Source organism: Camponotus floridanus, unplaced genomic scaffold (genome assembly GCF_003227725.1).
Source record: "Camponotus floridanus strain SB8 unplaced genomic scaffold, Cflo_v7.5 scaffold2, whole genome shotgun sequence".
Lineage (NCBI taxonomy): Eukaryota > Metazoa > Arthropoda > Insecta > Hymenoptera > Formicidae > Camponotus > Camponotus floridanus.
In genome coordinates, this window is record NW_020229325.1 from 565,771 (window position 1) to 588,754 (window position 22,984).

General features: G+C 29.5%; 3 protein-coding genes across 4 annotated transcripts; 1 reads left to right on the forward strand and 2 right to left on the reverse strand.

Moving 5' to 3' along the window:
* Nucleotides 1–333: 333 nt before the first annotated feature.
* On the reverse strand, nucleotides 334–6,103 carry LOC105258287 (serine/threonine-protein kinase SBK1). Its single transcript, XM_011269454.2, has 2 exons — nucleotides 5,737–6,103; nucleotides 334–2,503 (listed from the first exon to the last, which is right to left on the reverse strand). Exon 2 carries the CDS (start codon nucleotides 2,501–2,503, stop codon nucleotides 1,337–1,339), a length of 1,167 nt encoding a protein of 388 aa, XP_011267756.1. The 5' UTR covers nucleotides 5,737–6,103; the 3' UTR covers nucleotides 334–1,336.
* Nucleotides 6,104–12,773: 6,670 nt separating this feature from the next.
* On the reverse strand, nucleotides 12,774–17,030 carry LOC105258289 (dentin sialophosphoprotein). 2 transcript variants are annotated; one of them, XM_025408106.1, is made up of 9 exons: nucleotides 17,014–17,030; nucleotides 15,996–16,099; nucleotides 15,562–15,791; nucleotides 14,747–15,292; nucleotides 14,531–14,650; nucleotides 14,070–14,174; nucleotides 13,829–13,945; nucleotides 13,557–13,727; nucleotides 12,774–13,024 (listed from the first exon to the last, which is right to left on the reverse strand). In XM_025408106.1, the coding sequence occupies exons 3-9, from the start codon at nucleotides 15,761–15,763 to the stop codon at nucleotides 12,816–12,818; spliced, it is 1,470 nt and encodes a 489-aa protein (XP_025263891.1). In that variant the 5' UTR covers nucleotides 15,764–15,791; nucleotides 15,996–16,099; nucleotides 17,014–17,030; the 3' UTR covers nucleotides 12,774–12,815. The 2 variants fall into 2 exon arrangements, with proteins under 2 accessions (XP_025263891.1, XP_011267757.1); XM_011269455.3 differs by lacking the exon at nucleotides 17,014–17,030 and adding an exon at nucleotides 16,204–16,221.
* A 2,766-nt stretch (nucleotides 17,031–19,796) lies between these two features.
* LOC105258290 lies at nucleotides 19,797–22,560 on the forward strand. Its single transcript, XM_011269456.3, has 2 exons — nucleotides 19,797–19,873; nucleotides 22,047–22,560. The coding sequence occupies exons 1-2, from the start codon at nucleotides 19,865–19,867 to the stop codon at nucleotides 22,356–22,358; spliced, it is 321 nt and encodes a 106-aa protein (XP_011267758.1). The 5' UTR covers nucleotides 19,797–19,864; the 3' UTR covers nucleotides 22,359–22,560.
* Nucleotides 22,561–22,984: the final 424 nt, after the last annotated feature.

The following is a 22,984-nucleotide window of genomic DNA, read 5'->3' on the forward strand; positions in this document are numbered from 1 at the left end:
AAACAGAACCTCTACGCACTACACGATAAACTGCTACAAGAATATATGTGTACTATATTTTCCTAAGGTATATATACGTACATGTCTAGCGAATACGAATGTATATATCTATTTATATATATATAAATGTATTTACATCTGTATGATTTACATCTTATTTTACTAACGGATACTTCCGGTAACCATCCATCTCATATTATAATCTCTATTCGCATCGACTATACCATATTGGTAAATTTTTCGATACTTTCTTATTTGAACGAAAACAATTATATATAAATAAATGTAACAAAAATTTCGATCTATTATTTTGAAAGAAGAGATACATATTTATTCGGTTTAAAGTGGAAAGTTAATATTTTCATTGTTTGTCGAATCTAATTGAATGGATTGTTTCCGAAAATATTTTCATAATCTACGCTACATTTGGAGTTACGATCTCCAATTTAGGAATCCCTGGATTATACAGTCTTCTTGCTTTTTTAATCCTTGTCTAACGATTGACATTATACCGTTATGTAATGTGAACTGAAACGGAGATTTTGAATTATATGCAAAATATGTCTAGGTTTCTAATCTCGCGTTTTAGTCGCGCATAAGGCATCACTAATTGTAAGATTATCATTTAAAGAAGAACTGACTAACGCAAAAATTGTATGCACCAGCATTATTGTCTCTATAGTTAGTACACCAAGCTAACTTCCAGCTTGACACTGCTCTTCTTTCGATCAAGAAGCGGATTCTTTCTATACTTATGATACGTACATATCACATTTACACTTAACTGCTATTTTATATCTTGAGAGACGCATATTTTATTTTATTCTCAAAATCCTAAAACAACATAAAAATACAAAGGATATCTAAACGATGTCAGAAGAATACTTGAGAGATTAGAATGTCTTTCAGACATCTTTATGTGACGTTTTTTTAAACATTTACGTTGCTTTTTATTTGTATGAATAGTTGTCGTTTTTAATATGCCAATTTCTGTTACCTACAAGTATCATTGTTTTTTGAATTTTCTCTGTAATCTCTGCTTTTATTTAAATAATATAAATTTTTTTGATGAAGGAAGTTTATCGATAATTGGTCCGCCTATGTATAGCATTTCGACACCCTGGAACAGGCCGTTGCTGGGAAAAGGCCGTGTTCCGCTCTTTTGCGGAATACATTTCAATATATTTCAAGCTTCCCAAAAAACGTCTCTCGTTTACACAGCTTCGGCTGATTATTTGGCACGTTTGTACGATACATGGAAGCTGCTCATTCGGAACTTACTCGGCTCCTCCTGGGTGATCCGAAGGCACGGCTCGCTGCAGGTCCTCACTATCTCTCACATATCCTCCGTACTGAAGCTACCGATTAGACCCTGCTCTAGGTCCATGTTGGAGTCACACTGCATCACCCACTCCCATATCCTCTTGGTAACGACTTTCTGGTCTACTGTGGTCTCTAGACCATAGCTATTCAGTAGCTTCCTCAGCTTGTTTTTGTTCTCGTCCACGTTGTGTCGATCGTCCAAAATAGTATCCAGGTAGAGTAGGCTATCACCTCGCCTGGCGAGACTCTCGCTCACGTCGACCGACGTCGACGTCGCGCTATGACTGATCTTACTGATGCACCATGAATCCTTTAGATACTTGTTGATCTCAGTCACATGCGGCCTCTTCTCCGGCTTGTGCTCGAATGCTCGTCTGAAGTATCGGAGCAGCCTAGGTGTGAATCGTCGGAAAGTAGGCGGAATCTTGGTGGTACGTCGCTTTAGCCATCGCTGGAAAGCGGAGTAGTCCGGGTCTCGGATTGGATCGGCGCTTTGCCACGGCGGATTGCCGGTCAGACAAACGAAAAGGACGATGCCAAATTGCCAGCAATCTGAGCTTCTTTTACAAGCGTACCTTTCGTTCTTGATGACTTCGTGGATCTCGGGCGGTTGGAATGGCACCCAGGTGCATCGTATTTTGTTCACCAGAGTACCTTCGCGCCTTGTGCAACCGAAATCGCACAATTTTACTTTGCTCATGTCCTGCGCGAATACTAGCACATTTTCCAGTTTTATGTCACGATGTGTTAGCTGTTTTGAATGAATAAAATCGAGAGCCGAAGCAAGCTGTTCGGCAATCCTTTTACATGCGTCTTCGTTCAGTCCGCCAGCCTTCACATTGCCGGCGAGGTCGCCATAGAGAGCGTATTCTTGCGCGAAAACAAAACACTTCTCCGCTTTGAAAGCGACAGCGTACGAACAAAGTATATTTGGATGTGGGCTTAGGTGATACGAATAATGAAATTCCCGAAAGAAGTCCTTTTCCGACGTGAGTTCTTGATGAACTGCTTTCAAAACTACTCTTGTCTGAGTGGCTCTGTGCGTTGCCAATAGAACCTTCGCAAAACTACCCTCGCCCAAAGTTTTTTCCACATTGTATTCTTTCGAAAGATCCAGCTCTTCGAGAGGTACTTCCTGCACCCTGTGAATGCCTGACTCTTTCTTTTCGTGCAGCTTCATCTGAAATTAAAGAAAAAGAGTACATGATTATTTTTGATAGATTGATTTTCCTTATTTTTAGCTTAATTATAATGTAGCTGAATATAGTGAGGAATATTTGTGTCTCGTAAAGAATTTAATACAAGTGTATATTTTATAACTAGTGATATATTAAATCATATTTTATTTTAAATTCTGAAAATAAAATTATATAATTTTATATTTAGATATTTTACTTTAGTTGCATTGCTACTTTAATATTACTTATTATTATCTCATGTTTAAAATTTATTTTAATATATTTTTACACGCACGCGTTATAGAGATTAACTTTTTAGTCTTATCATCTACGTTTTATAGATCGTCTCGTGTTTCTGTCAAGTACGGAAATTAGAATTTCATCTGTCGGAAATACGTCTATGTTGATTTCACACTTGGGTAATGCTTTGTCGAGGAAATATCGTCGTTCCATGGGCATAATAAATCTCAGGAATATGCAACGCCTACGATTGTCAACATGACGGACGTACAATCATATTCTGAAGTGTTCCTACGCTTCCTTCCGCAAAAAGATAATATTCACGCCTCTCTGATCATACAACGCGCGTCCTAGTTCATAAATAGCGTAGATCAATCGCAGTTCTAGAATATGATATTGCGTACACATGCGATTTGATTATGATCGCCCGACATATGGAGATCGTTTGCAAAAAAGATGTCACAATGAGAGATATAATATTTCTCAAATAAAAATTCAACTTTTCTAGATTTCTTTCCGAAAAGAAAAGAAAATGATAAGATATCGAATATCTTGGAGAAAATGATAAGATATCGAATATCTTGGAGAATTTTTGCTTCAAATTTTAAGCTTCGATAAAATAAATAATTAAATTTAATAGTTAATCACAAGGACGTTTAAAATCGAGTGTTAAAAATTTCTAACAAGAACTGACGTATAATCCAAGCTTTGCTGGAAAAGAGTTTTGATTCTAGATCTATTAATTCAAGGAATCGATAGACGAAAGCAAGTTTCCTGAAATCTCGTATTGTATAGGTAATGAATATCGTGTATTTTCTCCATTAAAAATGTAAATCGGTTAAATTTATCGATCGCTGTTGCATAACGGCAACATTAAGCAGACATTGATCTATCTAATGATAGTCCTTGCGCTTTTTGAATCGTCGTTTCTCTTCCAGCTATCGCGTGATCTCGCATGTGCGTCATCACGCACGGCGCTGCAAATGCTCTCTCGTGTAAACTCGCGATCGAGTGTTATGTTTGTGCTCGAATTTATGATCGCGTATCTCGAATCGATAATTTAGACGGCAATACGCGAGTTGGATTTTTGGAACGACGCCACCAGGAACAGCGATTTACATTTTTGTCCTCTTCGCTTTATATGTGTACATCAAGTTTTCTCTGTCATTTTTATCAGAAAGTTGCATTTTCGCGAAGAGTCGAGCCGGAGGGTAGCCAGGAGGGTGAACCCAGGACCTTTAGACCCTCTCGCTAGATCAATAACAAGAAACGCTCACAGATTTCATGTCTGAAACTGCTCGACATCAAATCTTGAAACTTTTCATTGGGCCTCATGTGCGAATTTTGTCCGCGATTCGCACATTCGTTTAACTTCTAACAGGTGAAATGCATTGCTAGGTCGAGTGCGAATGGAAGAAGATAGATACGATAAATAGGTGGTTTCATTAATTTTGGACATCGCATTTAAACACGTTTTAAAATTTTATTTACTTACTTTATTTTTATTTATTTAAACTACATTAAAATACAAATTACATGAAATTAAAGCTATAAATTAATTTACATACACACATACACACACACACACACACACACACACACACACATATATATATCAAAAAATATAAATTGCTAATTTTTTACTTATATAAGTTAATATCATTTTTATTCTTATTTGTTATTTATCAATATTTATGTTAAAAACTAGAAATGAAAGTATACATATTCTTGATTCTTAAGCATTTTGAAAAAAGATTTGTGATATATTTAAAGACTTTGTATTTAAGTTGACTTTTAATGATTCAAAGGGATCGTTTGTTACAGCACAAGTCATTAATAGATGTTTAAATTACGTGAAAACGAACATACATTAGTTTGACGATAAAAATCTTCCTAACCAGTTCAGATCGTCCCATAAATTTCTGGAAATTTGAGACAGCGTAAATGTCATCATGTGACGAAATGCAATATGTAGCGAACGGGTGGCGTAAATATATATTATAATATACATATAATGCGTTATAACAGGAACAAGATAGCGGCAAGCTCTTTTTCACTTTAATTTTTAATAAAGTAAGGGCAAATTACATGTTTTTGATTTGTGCGTAGGATTATTATATAGATAAATTATATGTTCTTGAGTATATGTCGCGCTTATTTAAATTTACACTTCGTGCGTCATAATGACTTTAATTTCGACACATTACAGACATCATTATAGACATTATATCGTTTTTTTTGTGCATTATTTTGTGTCACGGTTTTTTTTTCGTATTACCACCGGTTTAAACCAGCTCATTCTGACAAGCTTCAGAGATGTAGATATATTTAGCATTTATGTTTACTGGGTACTCTATTTTAACACACGCGAGAAGTTAGTAGCGTTATACTTTGGCGTGCGTGCGTGAGTGCGTGTATGTCTTGCGTTTAATGAGACAGTTTAGCAGACACGCATATATAGGGATAGACAATGAACGATTAAACGCACTGCAAGTGCTGTGGAAAGTCAACGTGTTATCTCCTTAAGACATTAGACATAAATCATAGAAGCCAATTATGATATTAACGCATTATAATTTACTAATTATCAGCTTATTCAACATTTTATCATTATTATTAAATATGCTTTAATTTAATATTATAAAAATTTGTAAATCATAGTATAATATTGAAAACAATTGAAATGATTTTATTTTTATAACATACATGTTTTTTTAACCTACATACACATGTTTTTATAACATACATTTCCTCAACAAATATTACATAAAAATATCTTTTAAAATATCATAATATATACCCATAATACAAAAACTCATTTTCTTAATTGCATTATATAGAATCCCAGCATCAAAAATGCATAATAAGATTTATTCTAACCAAAGAGGGAATTAAAATATTAAACGTTAAAAATCATCATCAATAGAAAGTTTGAGCACAATTGTACGGACGAGATTTATACAACAATAATTATAAAGATATGATTGATACATACCACGATAGTAAGATCCGTTTGTCAATCGAGAAAAATTGTTGCTGTCGCTGCACACTGCGATCAATGTCAATAAATGTACATGTATTGAATCACTTCTTTGCTCGATTAAATTTTAATTAGCGCATTCTCTTCTACATTTTTACATCACGATGTCTTTGTAGCACACGCGTGTATCAGATGATCACAAATGTCACAAACGCCGAATAAAGTCAGTGCGTATCGCGAAAATTTATGTCGTGTCCACTGATAACTTCGCTTTCGGAGTAGATTTCGGTCATTTAAGTGACGAATATGGAAATAGAGACAAACTCGGTGACAAGAGATATCAACGACGACGCTCGGTCACATTTTCCGTGCTGCGCGTATCTCAAAGGTCTGGAGCGTCGTGACGCCCCGCATCGCTTTTATAGACCCGGCCGGGAAATGCGCAGACGTGGATGGTAAAAGGGTGCGGGATACATGACGATGTCGATCAACGTAGGGTAGAACAAGCGTAACGCCGCGTCGCATGGTGGCTTTTTTTAACAGGCGCATTATGTGCGAGTCGACGAGTCGCGTCAAGATGGACACTCCGATGAACAGAGAAAGAGTTACCCGGAACCAGATCGGCAGAATTCTTCCACGTGCGATCATTGATCGGTTTACGTGCTACATAATCTTAATCACGAGTTATCTTGATCATAAAACTTTTAAGTAAAATTTTATTTTGAAAATACCGACTTTATAGCTAGTAAAAAGGTGCAGTAAAATAATAATGTTAGAAGAACAAATCAAATAAGAGAAGTTAAATTTTTAATTTCTTTCTTTTTAATTACATTTGTGCTAATTCACGCGTACTCGTTAATTATTTACGATCGAGTATGCTAGTCGTATGTGTTCGATGATAGCGCATTCTCGAGATTTAGGAGCAAGGACTCGATAACTATTCGCAAGTAATAAAAATTCTTTGCGCGAGAAAACGATGCACGCGATGATAGGAGAAGCTTTGCAGAAATTGAGTTTGATCTATGATATTATTTTCTGCTTTTTTTAGTAGAAATGATATAGTATATAAATGACATAATATATCTGTTTTTTTTATTCTTTCACATCATTCTTTATTGCCTGTCTGCGTGTGAATTTTATAACGTGAAGCCATTTCGGTACCGATTCAAATCCGCAAAATATATTTTTGTACCTGTACGAATGGATTATTGACATGGATCGACTTAAAGTGGATTTATTGACTTTCTGCCGCCAGTTTAATATTCCAACTTCCACGAATAGAGTCAAATAGAGTCAAATAAAAAAGAAGGAAACGCCATTTGATTTTGCAATCCGTTCTTTATTTTTTATAACTATACTATTATTAATTATATCCTGCCTGTAATCTATTATTATCTACTATCGAGAATGACCTAAAACAGAACATTCATATATTTTAAATTTATTATAAATTTCTTATTCATGTCTCCTGTGACTTTGTCCTATTCAATATTATTTTCTTAAATTCGTGACGGACGCTGTTAAATAATGCAGATTATGCGTTCGTCGCGAATCCGAATTTACACCTGAAAGTATTTTTAAAATGTATGTCAAGTATACAGAGTCCATAGAGATGTTCGACTGTACATCACCGGATATTAAAGATATAAATAAGAGAAACGATCGCGCAATGGAAGTGCGAATTATTGTGCAATTATCGCAAATCGGTTCGCACATTAGTTCGCGAATTACGCGAAAAGCCTTGACGTTGACGAGTTTCGAGAAATGGAAAGAATCTAGGATAGATTAGGGGAACATGTTGGCGTCACCGAACACGTGTATTTAGATGTAAGCCTTCTGGGACAGTAGGCGCATGATTAATTTATGGATCCCGTGACAATCGCGTATAATAACTTCTAACTTTCTAACAGAAACGGAAAATGAGCATGTAATTGTGTTAAATTTTAAAATGGATTTTATTATACGATTGTCTATCTATCTTCAACTACAATTAGATTTAAGTTTCGTAGACGCAGCTATTGTCTATTTTGCTTGAGGCCGCTGACGTATTCACGTAGAATACGTCTACTGTGCTTGCCAAACAGTTACTGAACTTTGAGAGAACTCATCATTCGCGGAATCTTCTTCCATGATTATTCTTCCCTGAATGCAAACTTTGTCATCTAACAATGCTCGGAAAAGCTTACAGAAAAAGATGTTAAAATCATTTTTTCATCTTCACGTATTTTACTATATTCAAGTTGAACTATTTTTGTTAAAAGTATACTTTGCATGATCGCTGAATAAACAAAAGTATTTGAGACATCTCTATTAAAGTAACTTTTGAAGAACTCTTGAACAGAGTTCTAGAGTATTGACTGAGAAGGGTATCGTGATAAAGAAGAGAAAGAAAATAACACGAGTAAAAGGATGAAGGAGGAGAGAAAAATATAAGGATAGAGGATTTTTTATCTTCATCGACACATGCATCTTCGTGCTCCACCTACGCAAAGGCAGTACAAATACAATATGTGCAAACATGAAGATCGCCCACGTGCAGTGTATAGTTCGATTGCACACGAACACACATAAAACGGTAAATGTGATGCAATGCGAATAACATGCGGCCAGGGAATATAGAGAGAAAAAGAAGCAAGAACGAAAAAAGTTATCACCGCGGCTGAATCAAGAATACATAATTATCAAATCTACGGCTTCGTGGAACGCGGTTGACGAAACATCTATATTAGAGAGCTCCGAGATCTTTACCGCAAACAAGCGCGTGAATGTTCTGTTCTTCGTTCCTCGAAATCATCTATTCCTTTGTCTGTGCCATTTTTATTGAATTTGAAATTGACTTTTTCTAGACAAAATTTTAATGAAATATTATTATCGTTCTAAATCTTTTTTAAAGATTTCTTACATTAATTATTTTTAAAAATTCTAATTTTTAAAATAAGATTTGACACAAAGGAATAATTTTTTTTATCGATAGATTAATAAAAATTCAAGTACAAAAATATATAATAAGTCTGAATGTCCTATAAAATATAATTGTATAATTTGATTGATATTATAATTGTAATTACAGTTGATATACATACATTGGTTTTTTATTGTATATAATTTGAATGCACTGAAAATCCTAAAAGCAGATTTTAAATAAATTAATAAAGGAATAAATTTTATATATGAATGTACGTCTAGACAATCTGGTATGACAAAAAATAGAAAAATAAAGGAATAATACTCATTGTCAGAATAATTGCTATCAGAATTCAATAACTTTGCTAGTTTTCGGAAGCCAAAATAGAAGCCAATGATAACTTCTGGAAATACTGAGCTCAACTGAGAATATCTGAATAATGAATTCTTATTATAGATATACGTCGAAACACATTGTACGAATGATAAAAAAATTTTGCGATACCGAATAGAACAGGAATATAGAACTTATAAATTAAATAATAAATATAAATTGTCATAAATATATAAGTATAATGTACGATAATATGATAAATAAAAGAGAAACGAAAGAAACAGAATTTATAACATTATATAATATATGCATATATATTAAACTATTATTTATATAAGAACTGTAAGTTATGATTCATAATGTTTTTGTGAATATAAAATATCATCGCGAGGCAATTTGCGAACATAGAAAAAAGTTGAAGTTTTCGTAGTCAATTTTCTGTTCATAAATACGTTGCTAAATGTATTATGTTCTTTGGCGAGGGATTTTGATGATTGTTCTTCGCGCGTACCGTTATTTTGCGCTCTTGATTCTAGAAGATTTTGCAATACGCTTGATTCGCGGTTTTAGCCATCTCGGAAAGTTGATTTAACTTTGGCTTTGGTTTAAATATATTATCTCAAAATTTGTTTTGGTGATTGCTTCGCTCACACAGCCCACTACACAAACAACATGATACATGCGTCTACATAATAGCGCATCTATTAACAATAAGAAATGCGATTCTGTGAAATTATCATATTTCGAGTTATTTTCTCTTTTTGATAATATTGATTTTTCTTGCTGTTTTCTTCAACTGTTTATCTTTTTTATTCATTTACCGACAAATACAATGCAATTTTTAGATGTTTGCTGTTTTTCTTTGTTTTCAACAGCATTCGATTGGTTTAATTCTGATCGAGACGATTTCCATTTATTTCGTTTATTTATTGTATCTCTTATCATAAATTATAGAAAATACTATTACTTTTAATTTTAATTATAAATTTTAATTCTATTTCACTATTAATTTATGTTTGTATTATTTTTACGATTTCTAATTTTATTTGAGCAAAAAATTACTTTTATTATATTGTATTTACTAATTTGAATTATCTATATATTATAATTTTTGAGACCGAAGAGAAACAAAAAATCTCAAATCTTGTCGCGGATTGGAATATATAAGAACACATAAGAACGAATAAATGTTTTCATTTTACTGCGTAAGCTTATTTTTTTTTACTTTTATTTTACTTTTACTTTTATCTTTGAGATTCTTTGATTTTCTTTCTATGTGTGCACTCTATGTTGCTAAATTTGTAATTTCATTTGTTTATAAGTTTATAATTAAATTTCATTTTTTTGTAATTTTATAATTAAAAATTGGAAATTTTTACTTTTTTTCCTTTTGCGTTCTTTAATGAGAATTATATTTCTAAAGATTTAATTTAAATTAATATGTACTTTTTAAGGAGATATAATATAGAAAAGAGAAACGCGCACAAATTTCTTTTTAATATTTAGTTTTTCGAAACAATGCTTATATTTTGTCGTGAGATGATAAATCTTGAACACATTCTCATATTCAAGAAAAAAAACTGAAATATGCATCCGATCGAATGCATTGTACGTGCGTTCGTCGCTCTCATTCGAGGGTCGTTTAAATTGTATTTATACAGGGATAATCTCGAATCTATTATTCATGTTTCACGTAGTAAGACGCTTTGATAAATTTGATGGCAACTTATCCTGAAGAAAATTGTCGAGACTCTAAAAATTTTTAAGTTATGAAGAAACTGGCTTTTTCTTAGTAAAAAGGTCATATGAATTAAAAAATAAACAAAATTCAAAGAATTAAATATAACTATACACTTGTGGCTTATTCTACATTTTTTAAATTTATTAAACAAAATATGTAAAACATTATCATTAATATTCTGATATGAAAAAATAGTAAAAAATAAATAAATACAAATTTCTTAATGCAAAAACCTGAGAAATAAGAGAATATTTTATTTATTTTTCTGATTTATAAATTCTTTCAATTTATCATATAATTGTGGTTTATATCTCATGTTTGCATGACCTATGTAGTAATTCTAAAGTTAGTGATTAATTTTTAAGTAAGATTTTCTTACGTAAGACAAGTAATAGTAGATGGTCTTATCGTGTTCTGTGATCTTTATATACACTTGTGAGACTTGACACAATATTTGACACTTTTTATATTACACAATATAGTTCGAATTTGTAAGAATGACAAGTGGCATATCGGTGTCAGATTATTGTCCTGGAGAAAAGAGCAAACATACGGTTCATGCTTACTTACCTTAACATCGGCAATGTGCGTCAAACTGTCTATTTTTAGTCTTCTCTGTTTTCAGTTAGAACGTTAAGAAAAAATACGGCAGCGCATGGAGCAGGTGCCGAAACGCCACGAATAGTAACAAGGGAGGCAGAGAAACGATGAGATGAATTTAAGAATTGCGAGACGCATTATTTTAATGCATCCGATCGAATGCATCGTACGTGCGTTCGTCGCTCTCATTCGAGGGTCGTTTAAATTGTATTTATACAGGGGTAGTCTCGAATCTATTATTCATGTTTCACGTAGTAAGACGCTTTGATAAATTTGATGGAAACTTATCCTGAAGAAAACTGTCGAGATTCTAAAAGTTTTTAAGTTATGAAAAATTAGAAATGAAAAGCTTCTTGCATGCTTGGGGATTGTTAATAAAATCGGGAAAATATTATATCATAAATCGTCAAATAGAATTGGAAGTACTCGTATATTGGGCGTATTTCTGAAAATGGAAACATAGTTTTAAGCCAAATTAACAATTAACAAAGTAACATCATAAAAATAGCGATAGATCGTATAATATTTTTACGTTTTGCCCTTATGAATAAAAAAATGCAATATATAATATACGATTGGATATACGATGTAATTTAATTAAATTATTACAATAATTTTATGAATGAAATATTCTCAATAGTATAATATATTTGCTGAAGATTGTCAAATATTTCAATGTGTTTTAAGTTTATGGATTCTTCATTCAAAAAATCATATAGAATTCTTTACAATAAGATATTACAATACAAAATTTCAATACAAAATTAGAGTATAATTTATTTTTAACTTATAAAACTATAACTCGCGCACGCATGCAATTAATTGCAAAATATTTAAACATTACCTAAAATAATTTTTGCTATTTAAAAAATTAAAATTTTTATATATAATTTAAAATTTCTTGTTTTGATGAAATAATATGTGTTATTAATTATATGTGAAATTGAAAAGATATAACAAATTAAAGCCAATTTTTAATTATGCTGAGTTAAAAATTTGTCTCTTTAAGTATTTGTGTATAAGACTATAAAAAAAAGATTATATATAATTAGTAATTACCCATAACAAATTATTTTATACGTTATACAATAAGAAATAACAATTAACATAAATAAAAAATATAACATTCGAGTGTAAGATAAAATAAACATTTTGAATCTGGTATGTGTATTCAATATGATGAAAATGTATATTCAATATATGATTTTGCAGAATATTCTCTATCTTGCCAGATTCAATTTTTGAATTTCATTCATTGGAGTGTTCACTTAAATTCGCGCTTTTTCTCTCCCTCTATTTATCATTCTTTAATTAAACTATACTTATTTATTACAAATATAAATTATAAATAAAATAAAAAAACATGCAGATATTACATATGTTTCAATAATAAAATTTTTTTAAATTATTATTATTATATTAAAATAAGATTTTGAATTTATTATATATACTACTTTAATTTTGAATATTATTTCCCTTATTTATATAACTGTTTCTTTACTATATTCTGTTATTTCAACGCGAGCTTTTGCTCTCACTTGTGTTAGTATCTTCGCTACAAGTCGAAGAATCAGATGAATCATTCGTATACTCGGTATCATCGCTTGTGAAATCTGTAGAACTATAATCACTTGAATGTGAAGATCCAGAGTAAGAAGAATATGAAGATGAATATGATCGAAACTCGTCGGAATAATCGCTAGAATCCGATGACTCGCTATTTTCTATAAGAAAGAGAAAAGAAAGAAATGAAGGATTAATTCCGGAAATATCATGAATTTGAGAAGCAAGTGTGACTCTTGTATGAAAAAATTCTCAGCAGAATCTATTAAACCGTTGAATACTTTTATATAAATTATTGCGATGTGAGTATAAAGCTTAATTATAGCACTATTTAATATTGTAAAAGAAGACATAAAGATTTTTTAAATTAATTCATAGCGCATATATCTAAGCAGATCGATAAATGCTTGATTATATTGATTGATTTATTTCGTATGAAATAAATGCGCCTTTAAATTCTATCAGAGTGTTAAGAGATAATTAAATAAATATAAATAAATAATTAATAAATATAATTATTAATAAAAATAAGGTATCAAATAAAATATTTAAAAAAACAATAATATTAATTTCAATTATTATATAATGATTATTATATAATAATATTATTATATAATGATACAATTATAATAATATTTATATATAAAACATTCGAAAATTTGATCAATACTAAAATTATAGAAGCCATCTTACCTAAATCATTTTTTATGCTTTCCATTTTTTTCTTAACAGTTGATATTTCCTGACTAAGTTTAGCCATAGCTTTTGCAGCCTTTTTACTTTTTTTATATTCTCTTCTTTTCTCTAATTGTTCATTAGTTTTCAAACATTGTTTATCTTTGCCACAATTTTCCGTGCACTTTTCTGAAAAGTATAATTGTAATTATTAATTAATGTTAGATTGTTAAAAATAATGTTTAATGAAATATATTTGAAATGTGAAAATGTTTTGGATATTTTTTTACTTTTGCATTGACATTTAGTATTTTCCATGTTTCTTTTTAATGTCTTGGAAGATTTATTTGATGTAACATTTTTAGGCAATTCGTTTTTGTTCTTTAATTTGGTACAAATATTGTTGACTGAAAAATATATGTAATTATCATTAAAAATGGAAAAAATGTATCATGTTATGAAACAATTATAAAATATTATAAAATAAAAAAAATTGTTAAAGATTAAGTATAATGGAAATACTTCTCTTACTTTCCCATTGATTATCTACTGCATTACATTTCATTTTATTTTCTGATATATTTTTAGATTCTTCCGCTTGTAAATGATTATTTTTATCAGAAATTTTCTTATTAGCTAAAAAAAAATCATGGTTATTACAAAAATAAATTATACGAAATTTGATACAGTTACGCAAAAAAATATTATGCATATATTTTATTTGTTTAGGTTTAATATTTTTTACTTTTTATATTTTATATATGTCACAACTGCACGGTTTAGATGTGACGCTTTCTGTTATATTATTTCTAATTTTATATCTTTTTTCCATCTTATTCTCTCTCTAAGACTTTATCTTACTAAGAAGCTTTATAATTTGAAGAAAATTATTAAAATAATTAGAGAAAAAAGGATGAATTTTAAAATACTAAAATATTACATAATATAAGTATTAAAAATAAAATTTTTAATACTTTTTTATATACACTTACATTTATTCTTATACTTTACTTCACTTTTCAACGCATTGTGATTCTCTTTACTACACTCCAAATTCTTAACTTCTTCCATATTCATAATTTTTTCCTCGTTGCTAGGCATATTTTTACTAACTGAAAAACAATCTTATGCTTATTACCAAAAGAAATTATACGAAATATTTGTAGAAATTAAATATAATAAGAAAGAATATAATCGATTTTATTTACCTTCGTCTTGACAATGCTCAATGTCTTTTGTGTTCTTCTTCGATGTTCTTTTTCTTTGCTTTTTTCCTTCGGACTTGATACATTTCTCTGATTTATTTTCAGAATCTGTCATCTTTCTTTTTCTTACAATTGATTTTCCGTCTTTTGCTGTTTCTCCTACTGTTGTAGGCAATTTTTGTTTGGGCGTGCTTGTTTTCAGATTTATATCGTTATTTATTACGTCTTTCTTATTTGTTTTTTTGATTGACTCGTTAACGACAATCTCTTTGACATTGGGTTCTGAGGATTTTCGACCTTTTTTCTTCGATGTTTTTTTTATATCATCGACAACATGTTGGAGTTCTTGCGAAGACGTTTCTTCTACCGTTTTAGGTGTTTGTTTTTTTGAAGTTTTCTTTCTTGTCTGATCTTTAGTTTTAGGTGTAAGGATATCGTTATGCATATTTGAAGAAGTCCCTTCAGAATTTGTTGTTATCAAGTCCTCAGTTGAAGATTTTACCACGGATTCCGTCGGTTGTTTCGAATTTTTTTTCGCAATGTTAAGATCTATAAAGATATTAATAGATACATTGCAAAATTTTTTAAATAATTTTACACTCATATCAATTTAACTTCATAATATCCTCATATATATATTCTTATTGTTAGTTATTATTATAATTTGATTTTTATAAGTTTAGTTACACAAAAGCTTTGATAACATTTGACATCATTATATGTTATTTGGAAGTTTAAAAAATAGATTAAAAAATCTATAATAAAATTATAATAAAATGAAGGTTTCAAGACACCATGTATCTTGTTGTAGTTTTTACCTGCTTTGCAAGTCTTTTCTTGCGTAATTCTATCATTGAATTCGTTCAATACGCTCTGGATACGAGCCGCATCACTCTTTTCAATTTTTTCTATGTGTTTCCAAGGATCGGATTGTACAATACTATCAATGTAATGGTCGATGGAATCATCCGCACCAGCAAACGACAATGCGGATCTTCTTTGTACACTTTTACGACTCATATTTGAAAATTAGCACTTTATAATTGTCCTATTGAGGATTAATAATATGTATTTTTCTTACAATATAATCGAGAATTGACATAGACGATCTTTATGATATGTCTTTATGATATGTCTTCGTAATTATAATTTCGATATGTCAACGGTTATTCGGAGAAATTTCATGCAAAACTGTATTACTATTCTAATTCATATTTTTATAATTTCAAGAAATCAGAACTCAGATATTTACCTGCACAAAAGTTTTCAGAGTTTCTTCTCGCTTTTGTCATAGATCGATTTCTTTATAATTTGCCTTGTAAATGTGCGATAAAAATGTGTGTTAAATTATTTTATCTATTGAAATATTGGAAACGCACAAATTAAATAACATACACATCATATTTTCAAACGCGAAATAATAGCACAGAATAATATTAATTACTATGAAAATTACGAACCGCACATACATATACTGAACGTTACGTCGAGTATGTCGAGTAATACTGTTTGAATTGTGTTTACATGAATTTAAATCTTCTCAGATCTTTGTCAGACAAACTGTTTTCTTTTATATCCTGTATTTATATATCTGTATTTATGTACCTGTATTTATAATGTTTAACGTATAATACTGAGAAAATATTTTTATAGAATATGTACAAAGATGAGATCCATTACTGTGGCAATGTGTAAAATATGATTATTAAGAAGCATACACTCATAATTTTTTCGTGATATATTTAATATATGGAACATATATAATATATGTACACATGATTTTATCATTAAAATTTGAATATTTCTTATTATTTTATATTGAAAAAGTTGAATTTTAAAATATAATGTGAAATATGTGTATTATAAATCTGTTGGATTCTCTTAAATTTATCTGTTGGATTCTTTTAAATTTACTTATTTCATTAAATATATATTCCAGTATTATTAAAAATTAAAAAAGAAAGAATTTTGGAGAAACTTATTGAAAAATATTTTAAGAATAGGTTCTGTTTCTTAATTTGAAATCGATTTTTTTACCGAACAAGAAATTTATTCTGCCAAAAGCATTTTACTTAATTAAATTTTATATTAAATAACTCCTTAATAATTAATTAATTTAACCATTAATTTAATCTTTTATGAGAGAAAGTTCAACTGTTGTTAAAAAGATATTCTCTTTTAAAAATATTTTTTCAGTTATGGCATGCATTATATGATGGCGATTATAAAGTATAAAACCAACGAGCTAAAAATTCAATATACATATTTACATCACGATCCTAGGCTTTACGTCATAATTTCTTTACGCTGTACTTTTCTTACGTTGCCGTTAAAACTATATCGATACGTAGCATAGGCATGCGTAGGTAGGAGAACGTCAGAAAAACCGGATTATCGAGCGTGCCCTCTCGATAAAATAGAATAGAACTCGGTGACGTCATCGTGCCAGCGGCGCACGATCGTTATCTCTTACACAGCTAGACGGCTTACGGTAGGCCGCGTAATACCTGGTCGATCGAGTGAATAGAAGGGCTTTATGGCGTCACACGATCCTCGATGAGATCACTTGGCGCAAATGATATCACCGTATACTCCTACTGCGTCGATCGTAGCGTCATTCACTGTGACTTCATTCGTTTTAAACATCGAGGAAAAAGAAATCAAGGAAATTATAGGGCAGAGATAATTTTTTCTGTTATATATTAGTTTATTTTTGACAGTAGATGAAACCGCTTGTTACGCTCTAATGATAATTATTTTAGTTATTTTTGGTCTAATTGATAGAGCATAAATGTGTTGCATTAATAGATGATAGAGGATAAACGTGTTGCATTAATAAACGTAGAAATTGTGAAAAATATTTAGTTATCTCGCTCCTCTGTGAAATGGAAGCATGGACGTTTAAAATCCAGAATAGCCAGAATAATTATTTAATTCGCACAATACAGAGAAAATATGAAATACAGAGACAATACGAAGTACATGCCCTTATAAAAATAGATTTTATAATACAGTATTTAGAAAAATATAGTATTTAAAAAAACAGTAGAAAAATATTAATTATAGGTATACACTTTTTGTGTATTATTTGAAGTATCTTACGTAAAGAAAATTTAGAGATATCTTATATAAAATTTTGAAATAAATGTCATGTTATGCGATTCAACTAACTAGATATTTTTGGGATGATAGACAATGATTCTGTAAATCACGATGTATATTGACAGTTACATAAAATTCAAGTCAATTTTCAAGAAATAGTCTTTACCTTAGAACGTCGCGAAATTCACTCTCTCATCTTTTAAGATAATATTTATACATATGGAACTGCCAGCGCGACTATCGATTAATATGATTCTACGATTTTATGATTTTGCAAGATCATTTTCATTGGATTTATAACAATTTGAAATAATTTGATAATAATTTGATAAATTTTTAAGAATATGAATATTATTGGTAATAATAATGAACTTTACATCTCACATAATCCTATCATTATAATTTTCTCAATTTTATACCTTGGATAAAAAAATAAAAATTTCTTTTTCCACAATTTATATTTTACTTTTCCACAATACATATTTTAATTTATTTTTTACGAATCAATCAATAATTACGAATACGTCAATCTAATGCTTTTTTACTAATATCAAATAATTTCTGGAAATATAATTCTGGGGATAATTTGAAGGTAATATTAGATTTCTCAGTTTAGGTCATATAAATACCTATTAAAAAAATACTAATGTATATAAATTTATATTTTATATATAATACATTAATATCTAGTTTAATTTTATATTTCTTACAGCATCAAAATCTATATACTATTTACTGACACTATATGTTTTAAAGCCATAAATCAATTTATTTGCCATAATAATCATATTAATACTAAATTGATCATATATATTAATACTAAATTGATCCATGCGTATAGCATCAAGAAATTATCATATATTAAGTGCACATGAGATTATTATAGTATAATTATTGTATATATTGCTAGTATAGTAATATCATAATTTTTGAGTTTCTAAACATGCATATATTTTATTGCTTTCAAAATGAATATTTTCCAAACTAGATAAATAATTTATCAAATGAGATTACATAAATAATTTATATTTTAGCAAGATTAATAATATGCAAGAAAATTTATTTTATATTTTATATCTATTTTTATATTGAAAAAATAACGTTTTTGTTAATGTGACTTGTGCAGTTTTGCAAGATTATCGTCTATGCCCGCCCCCTGATTATTATTACATCGTATATACTTGATAAGGACCACAACTGTATGGTCGAAACGTCGTATTAATAAACAAAATTTCTGGCTAGTTTGGTCGACTACACTTTTTTTTTTCAATGATCCTTTGATTATCGACTAGCGACATTAAGTTATTTTATAATTTTTATTTTTATATTTTTAATTTTCAAAATTTCTCATATCGTTACTGTGTTATAACTAAATTTGCATATAGAAACATAGAATCACATAGATTTGTAAACAATTCACGTGAAAGATTACATATAGTTTTCTAAGTAATCGCAATCTTTTAATCAACATACAATTACAAAGAAACTGGTTTTTAGATTCAATTACGATTTTATCTATGATTACATGTATTTTTTAGAACGTTAATAAATAAGAAAAAGAATGCCTATTACAGTTCCTGTTTTTATTATTTTAAGAAATACATAATACTTTTTTTTTTATGTATTATAAAAAATTATACATTTTTACATATACATGCTGAATAAAACCAGCAACTTACACATTAAAATATCTGCACATGTGTAAAAAGTTTTACAGTTATGTTTCTACAAAAAAAATTTCCTAAAATAAAACATAGTTACGCCATTGCAAATATAAACGGAGGTTAACGGTTATTAAGAGTAATAACTTTAACAAAAAGGAAAAAAATAGATATTCCTGAACGAAATCTTGCCCTCAGGGGATCGTGATCGTTTGGTTACTAAAAAAAAAAAAACATCGATTTAACACGCGGTAAGACCGGTACCTTCTTCACACACGCATACAGATACACGTATATCTATATAAAAGTATCATCGTGCCATTCCCGAGGATAGTTGGACACTGCGCATCGAGTGAACATGATAGAGGTAAGAGAAGATTGGAAATTCCAAGACAAAAAATATCGCGCGCGTTTTTTCCGCGAGTGATGTCAAATTTGCGTGTGATTCATTGTAATTCTCATTTAAGAAAAGTAACAATTTTTTTATTTTGAATTTTTTTATTTTGAATTTGTGCTGAAATCGTAGTTGCGTAGCTTTCCTTATAGTCGAATAATTTTATAAAAGCATGGAAATAAGATTTTAAACATAGGAATTATAATAGATTTAAAATTTAAAAAGTGAAGAATTTACAATGATAATTAAAGTGTCACCAACATTTATCATCAACGTGCTAAACTATCATTAATCTTTTCAAGATTTAGTTAATTATACAATTATTCTCTGTATTTCAAAATTATTAATATCTTATTGTATAGCCTAGATTAGCATTTTTTATTCATTATTTATCTTGTTCTCAAATTCTTAATAAACAAAATATTATGAGAAAAATAGGTTATCCTATTAAATTGTAGTAAGAAAAGAAGAGAAAGTCGATTTAACCCTAAATGTAGATGGAAAATTTGTCACATAGATTTACACATCTACATGCATATTCGAATTCTGATTAGTTCTATTCTTCTTATTACAAAACCGAATATTTTTGGAAAGATAAATTAATATCAAACTAAGTTATTTTGATTCTTTGCTAATTTGGCCCCAATAAAACTTATAATTATATTTCGTGGCGCAAATTACGCAAATGGTTAGTGTAATTGTATGAACGGAGATTTATTTAATTTTAAATACCGAATTAATTATAAATTTGTTGCTAAAGGCGAAGGCACGGTTACTCGTAAGGGATGTTCGAATAAATGATCAATAATTAATATCGTCGATATTTTCGAGAAGGCTCATAAAATTAGCATTTTACATGATCAATTAAGAGAGATCAATTAATTTTTTATATAGATATAAGATTTGAATTATAAGATTTTTATACAGATTTGTACAGATTTATAAACAATTAGATTTTTTTAATTCGATTTTTTTAGAAATTATTGCAAATAGTTTCTATAACTAAGTAGTAAGTTAAGATCTCGAATTCAAATGCTGTAAATTATAAAAAAAGCAGTTAAAATACCACTTTTAAATATCATTGAACGCAAGACGCAGTCATTTTATTGCAACAATTCGTTCTTGCGATTAGCAATTGAAAAAATTCTTTTTCGTCCGCAATAAAAATAGCTTTGTCTCGTTCGAAGAATTTCTAGTCAATTGCGAGAAAGTGGGTTATCTTTTAACCTGGACGAGATTTTTGGGTCAAGCGAAGTGGAGCCTGAGTGTCTCTATATGAAATAGCACAAGGATGTGGAGAATCCTCACACGTATCTGTACCTATCTACCTACCTACCTACAAGCGCCGCGTCAAATTGTCGTCATCCGCTTTAAATTTTCATGTCCACTATTTCTCGACGAATTCAATCTGCAAGTGATTTCTCCGAACAAAACGCTGTATCATGTGGAATCACGCGAATCTATGTATTTTGCACGATGCAATAAACAATCATAAATTCATGATTGCATCGTTTAGCTCGCATTTATCATCGCGTCGATTGTTCGACGATTCTGCATTAATTTCGAGTAAATTCCACGATGTATATCAGGTTTATTTAAAAAATAACTCTTGCATGCATAATCTATGTGTGTTGAAGTTTCTTTTTTTTCATATTACGGTCAAATGAGAACGGCGCAATAATTTTTAAATCCGATTGTTTCATGCATTAATAATGTATATAATTTCGTATATTAAAGTAAAAAAATATTTAAAAAAATATACTATTTATAATATAATATTAAAATCTAGTTAAAATCTAATTAAAATCTAGTTAAAATCTAATTAAAATCTAGTTAAGACTTTTATAAACTGAAACTCATTTAATTTTAAATGAACAATTTTGTTCGTTCATTGTTTCCTAAAATTTAACTGAAAATATATTATTGCACAAATAATTAAAAAGATTTTGAAAGAAAGAGAAATCTTGACATCCAAATAAAAAGAAAGATCCAGTTCAAAGTGTCTTATTAAAATTAAGAATAATGATTTTGAAATATCTGTCTCAGTTTAATCGGTTATAAAATGCTTGATCATATTTATAATTTTCTGTGCAAAATTTCACGTAATTCCATGCAACCACACTGCATTTAAGTGCTTTTTATGCAGTTTCTGATACTATTCCTTGGCGTTTACGGGGCACTGGCGGCTCCTCATGCGTCCCATGTGAATGACGATCTTCATCTGGATAATAATACGGAAGTGGTCGAAGGACAGCTTCCCGGTACGGAAAATCTCAACGAGAAGGCTCTTCCGATATCTCGTTTATTCGCCACGGAATCGAGTAATCTGCCGGCGAGGAATAATCTGGCTGAAAGATCTCAGATACCTCAAAAACTTCCCGGAACGCTAAATCTGGCGGAAAAACGAATTCCTGATGTCGTTCTGAAGAGATTGTTGCAGCTGTTTGAGGTCAACTGAAAAAAAGAAACGTAATAGATTGTTCGATAACATCTAAAATATATTTAATTGTCGTTGTCACATTGGCATTTAAATAAGTTCTCGATAATATAAACTGCATAAATCTTTTTGCTAAATGCAGTTGCAAAAAAGCACTTTCCCATATTTAAAATGTTTTCTTGTGAAAAGAAAGAAAAAATCTTTCGGAAAATTAATTATCATATAATGATTACATTACAAATGTGATGATTATAATAATATACAGATCATATTAATAACATAAATGATCAAAAAGTATAAATGATCAAAAATGCAAATCATCGAAATCATAAGTTAATATATTCTATTAATATTATGATTTATTTTAGAATAAAATGTGATCTTTCCATTATAAAATATAAGTTATATAATTATATAATTATACATAAGTTATATAATTATTTTTAGTAAAGCTATTTTTAGCAAATTTTTAGTTTATTAAAATAATTATCATTTCATTTCAAAAAATGTATGTATTATAATTATTTCAATAAATTATTGTTATTAATCTATTTGTGTTATATATTTATCAGAAAATAATTTTGAGTTATTACATAATAACGTAATTTCTAACAATTCGTAAAAAACCGATAATGATATATTCTGAG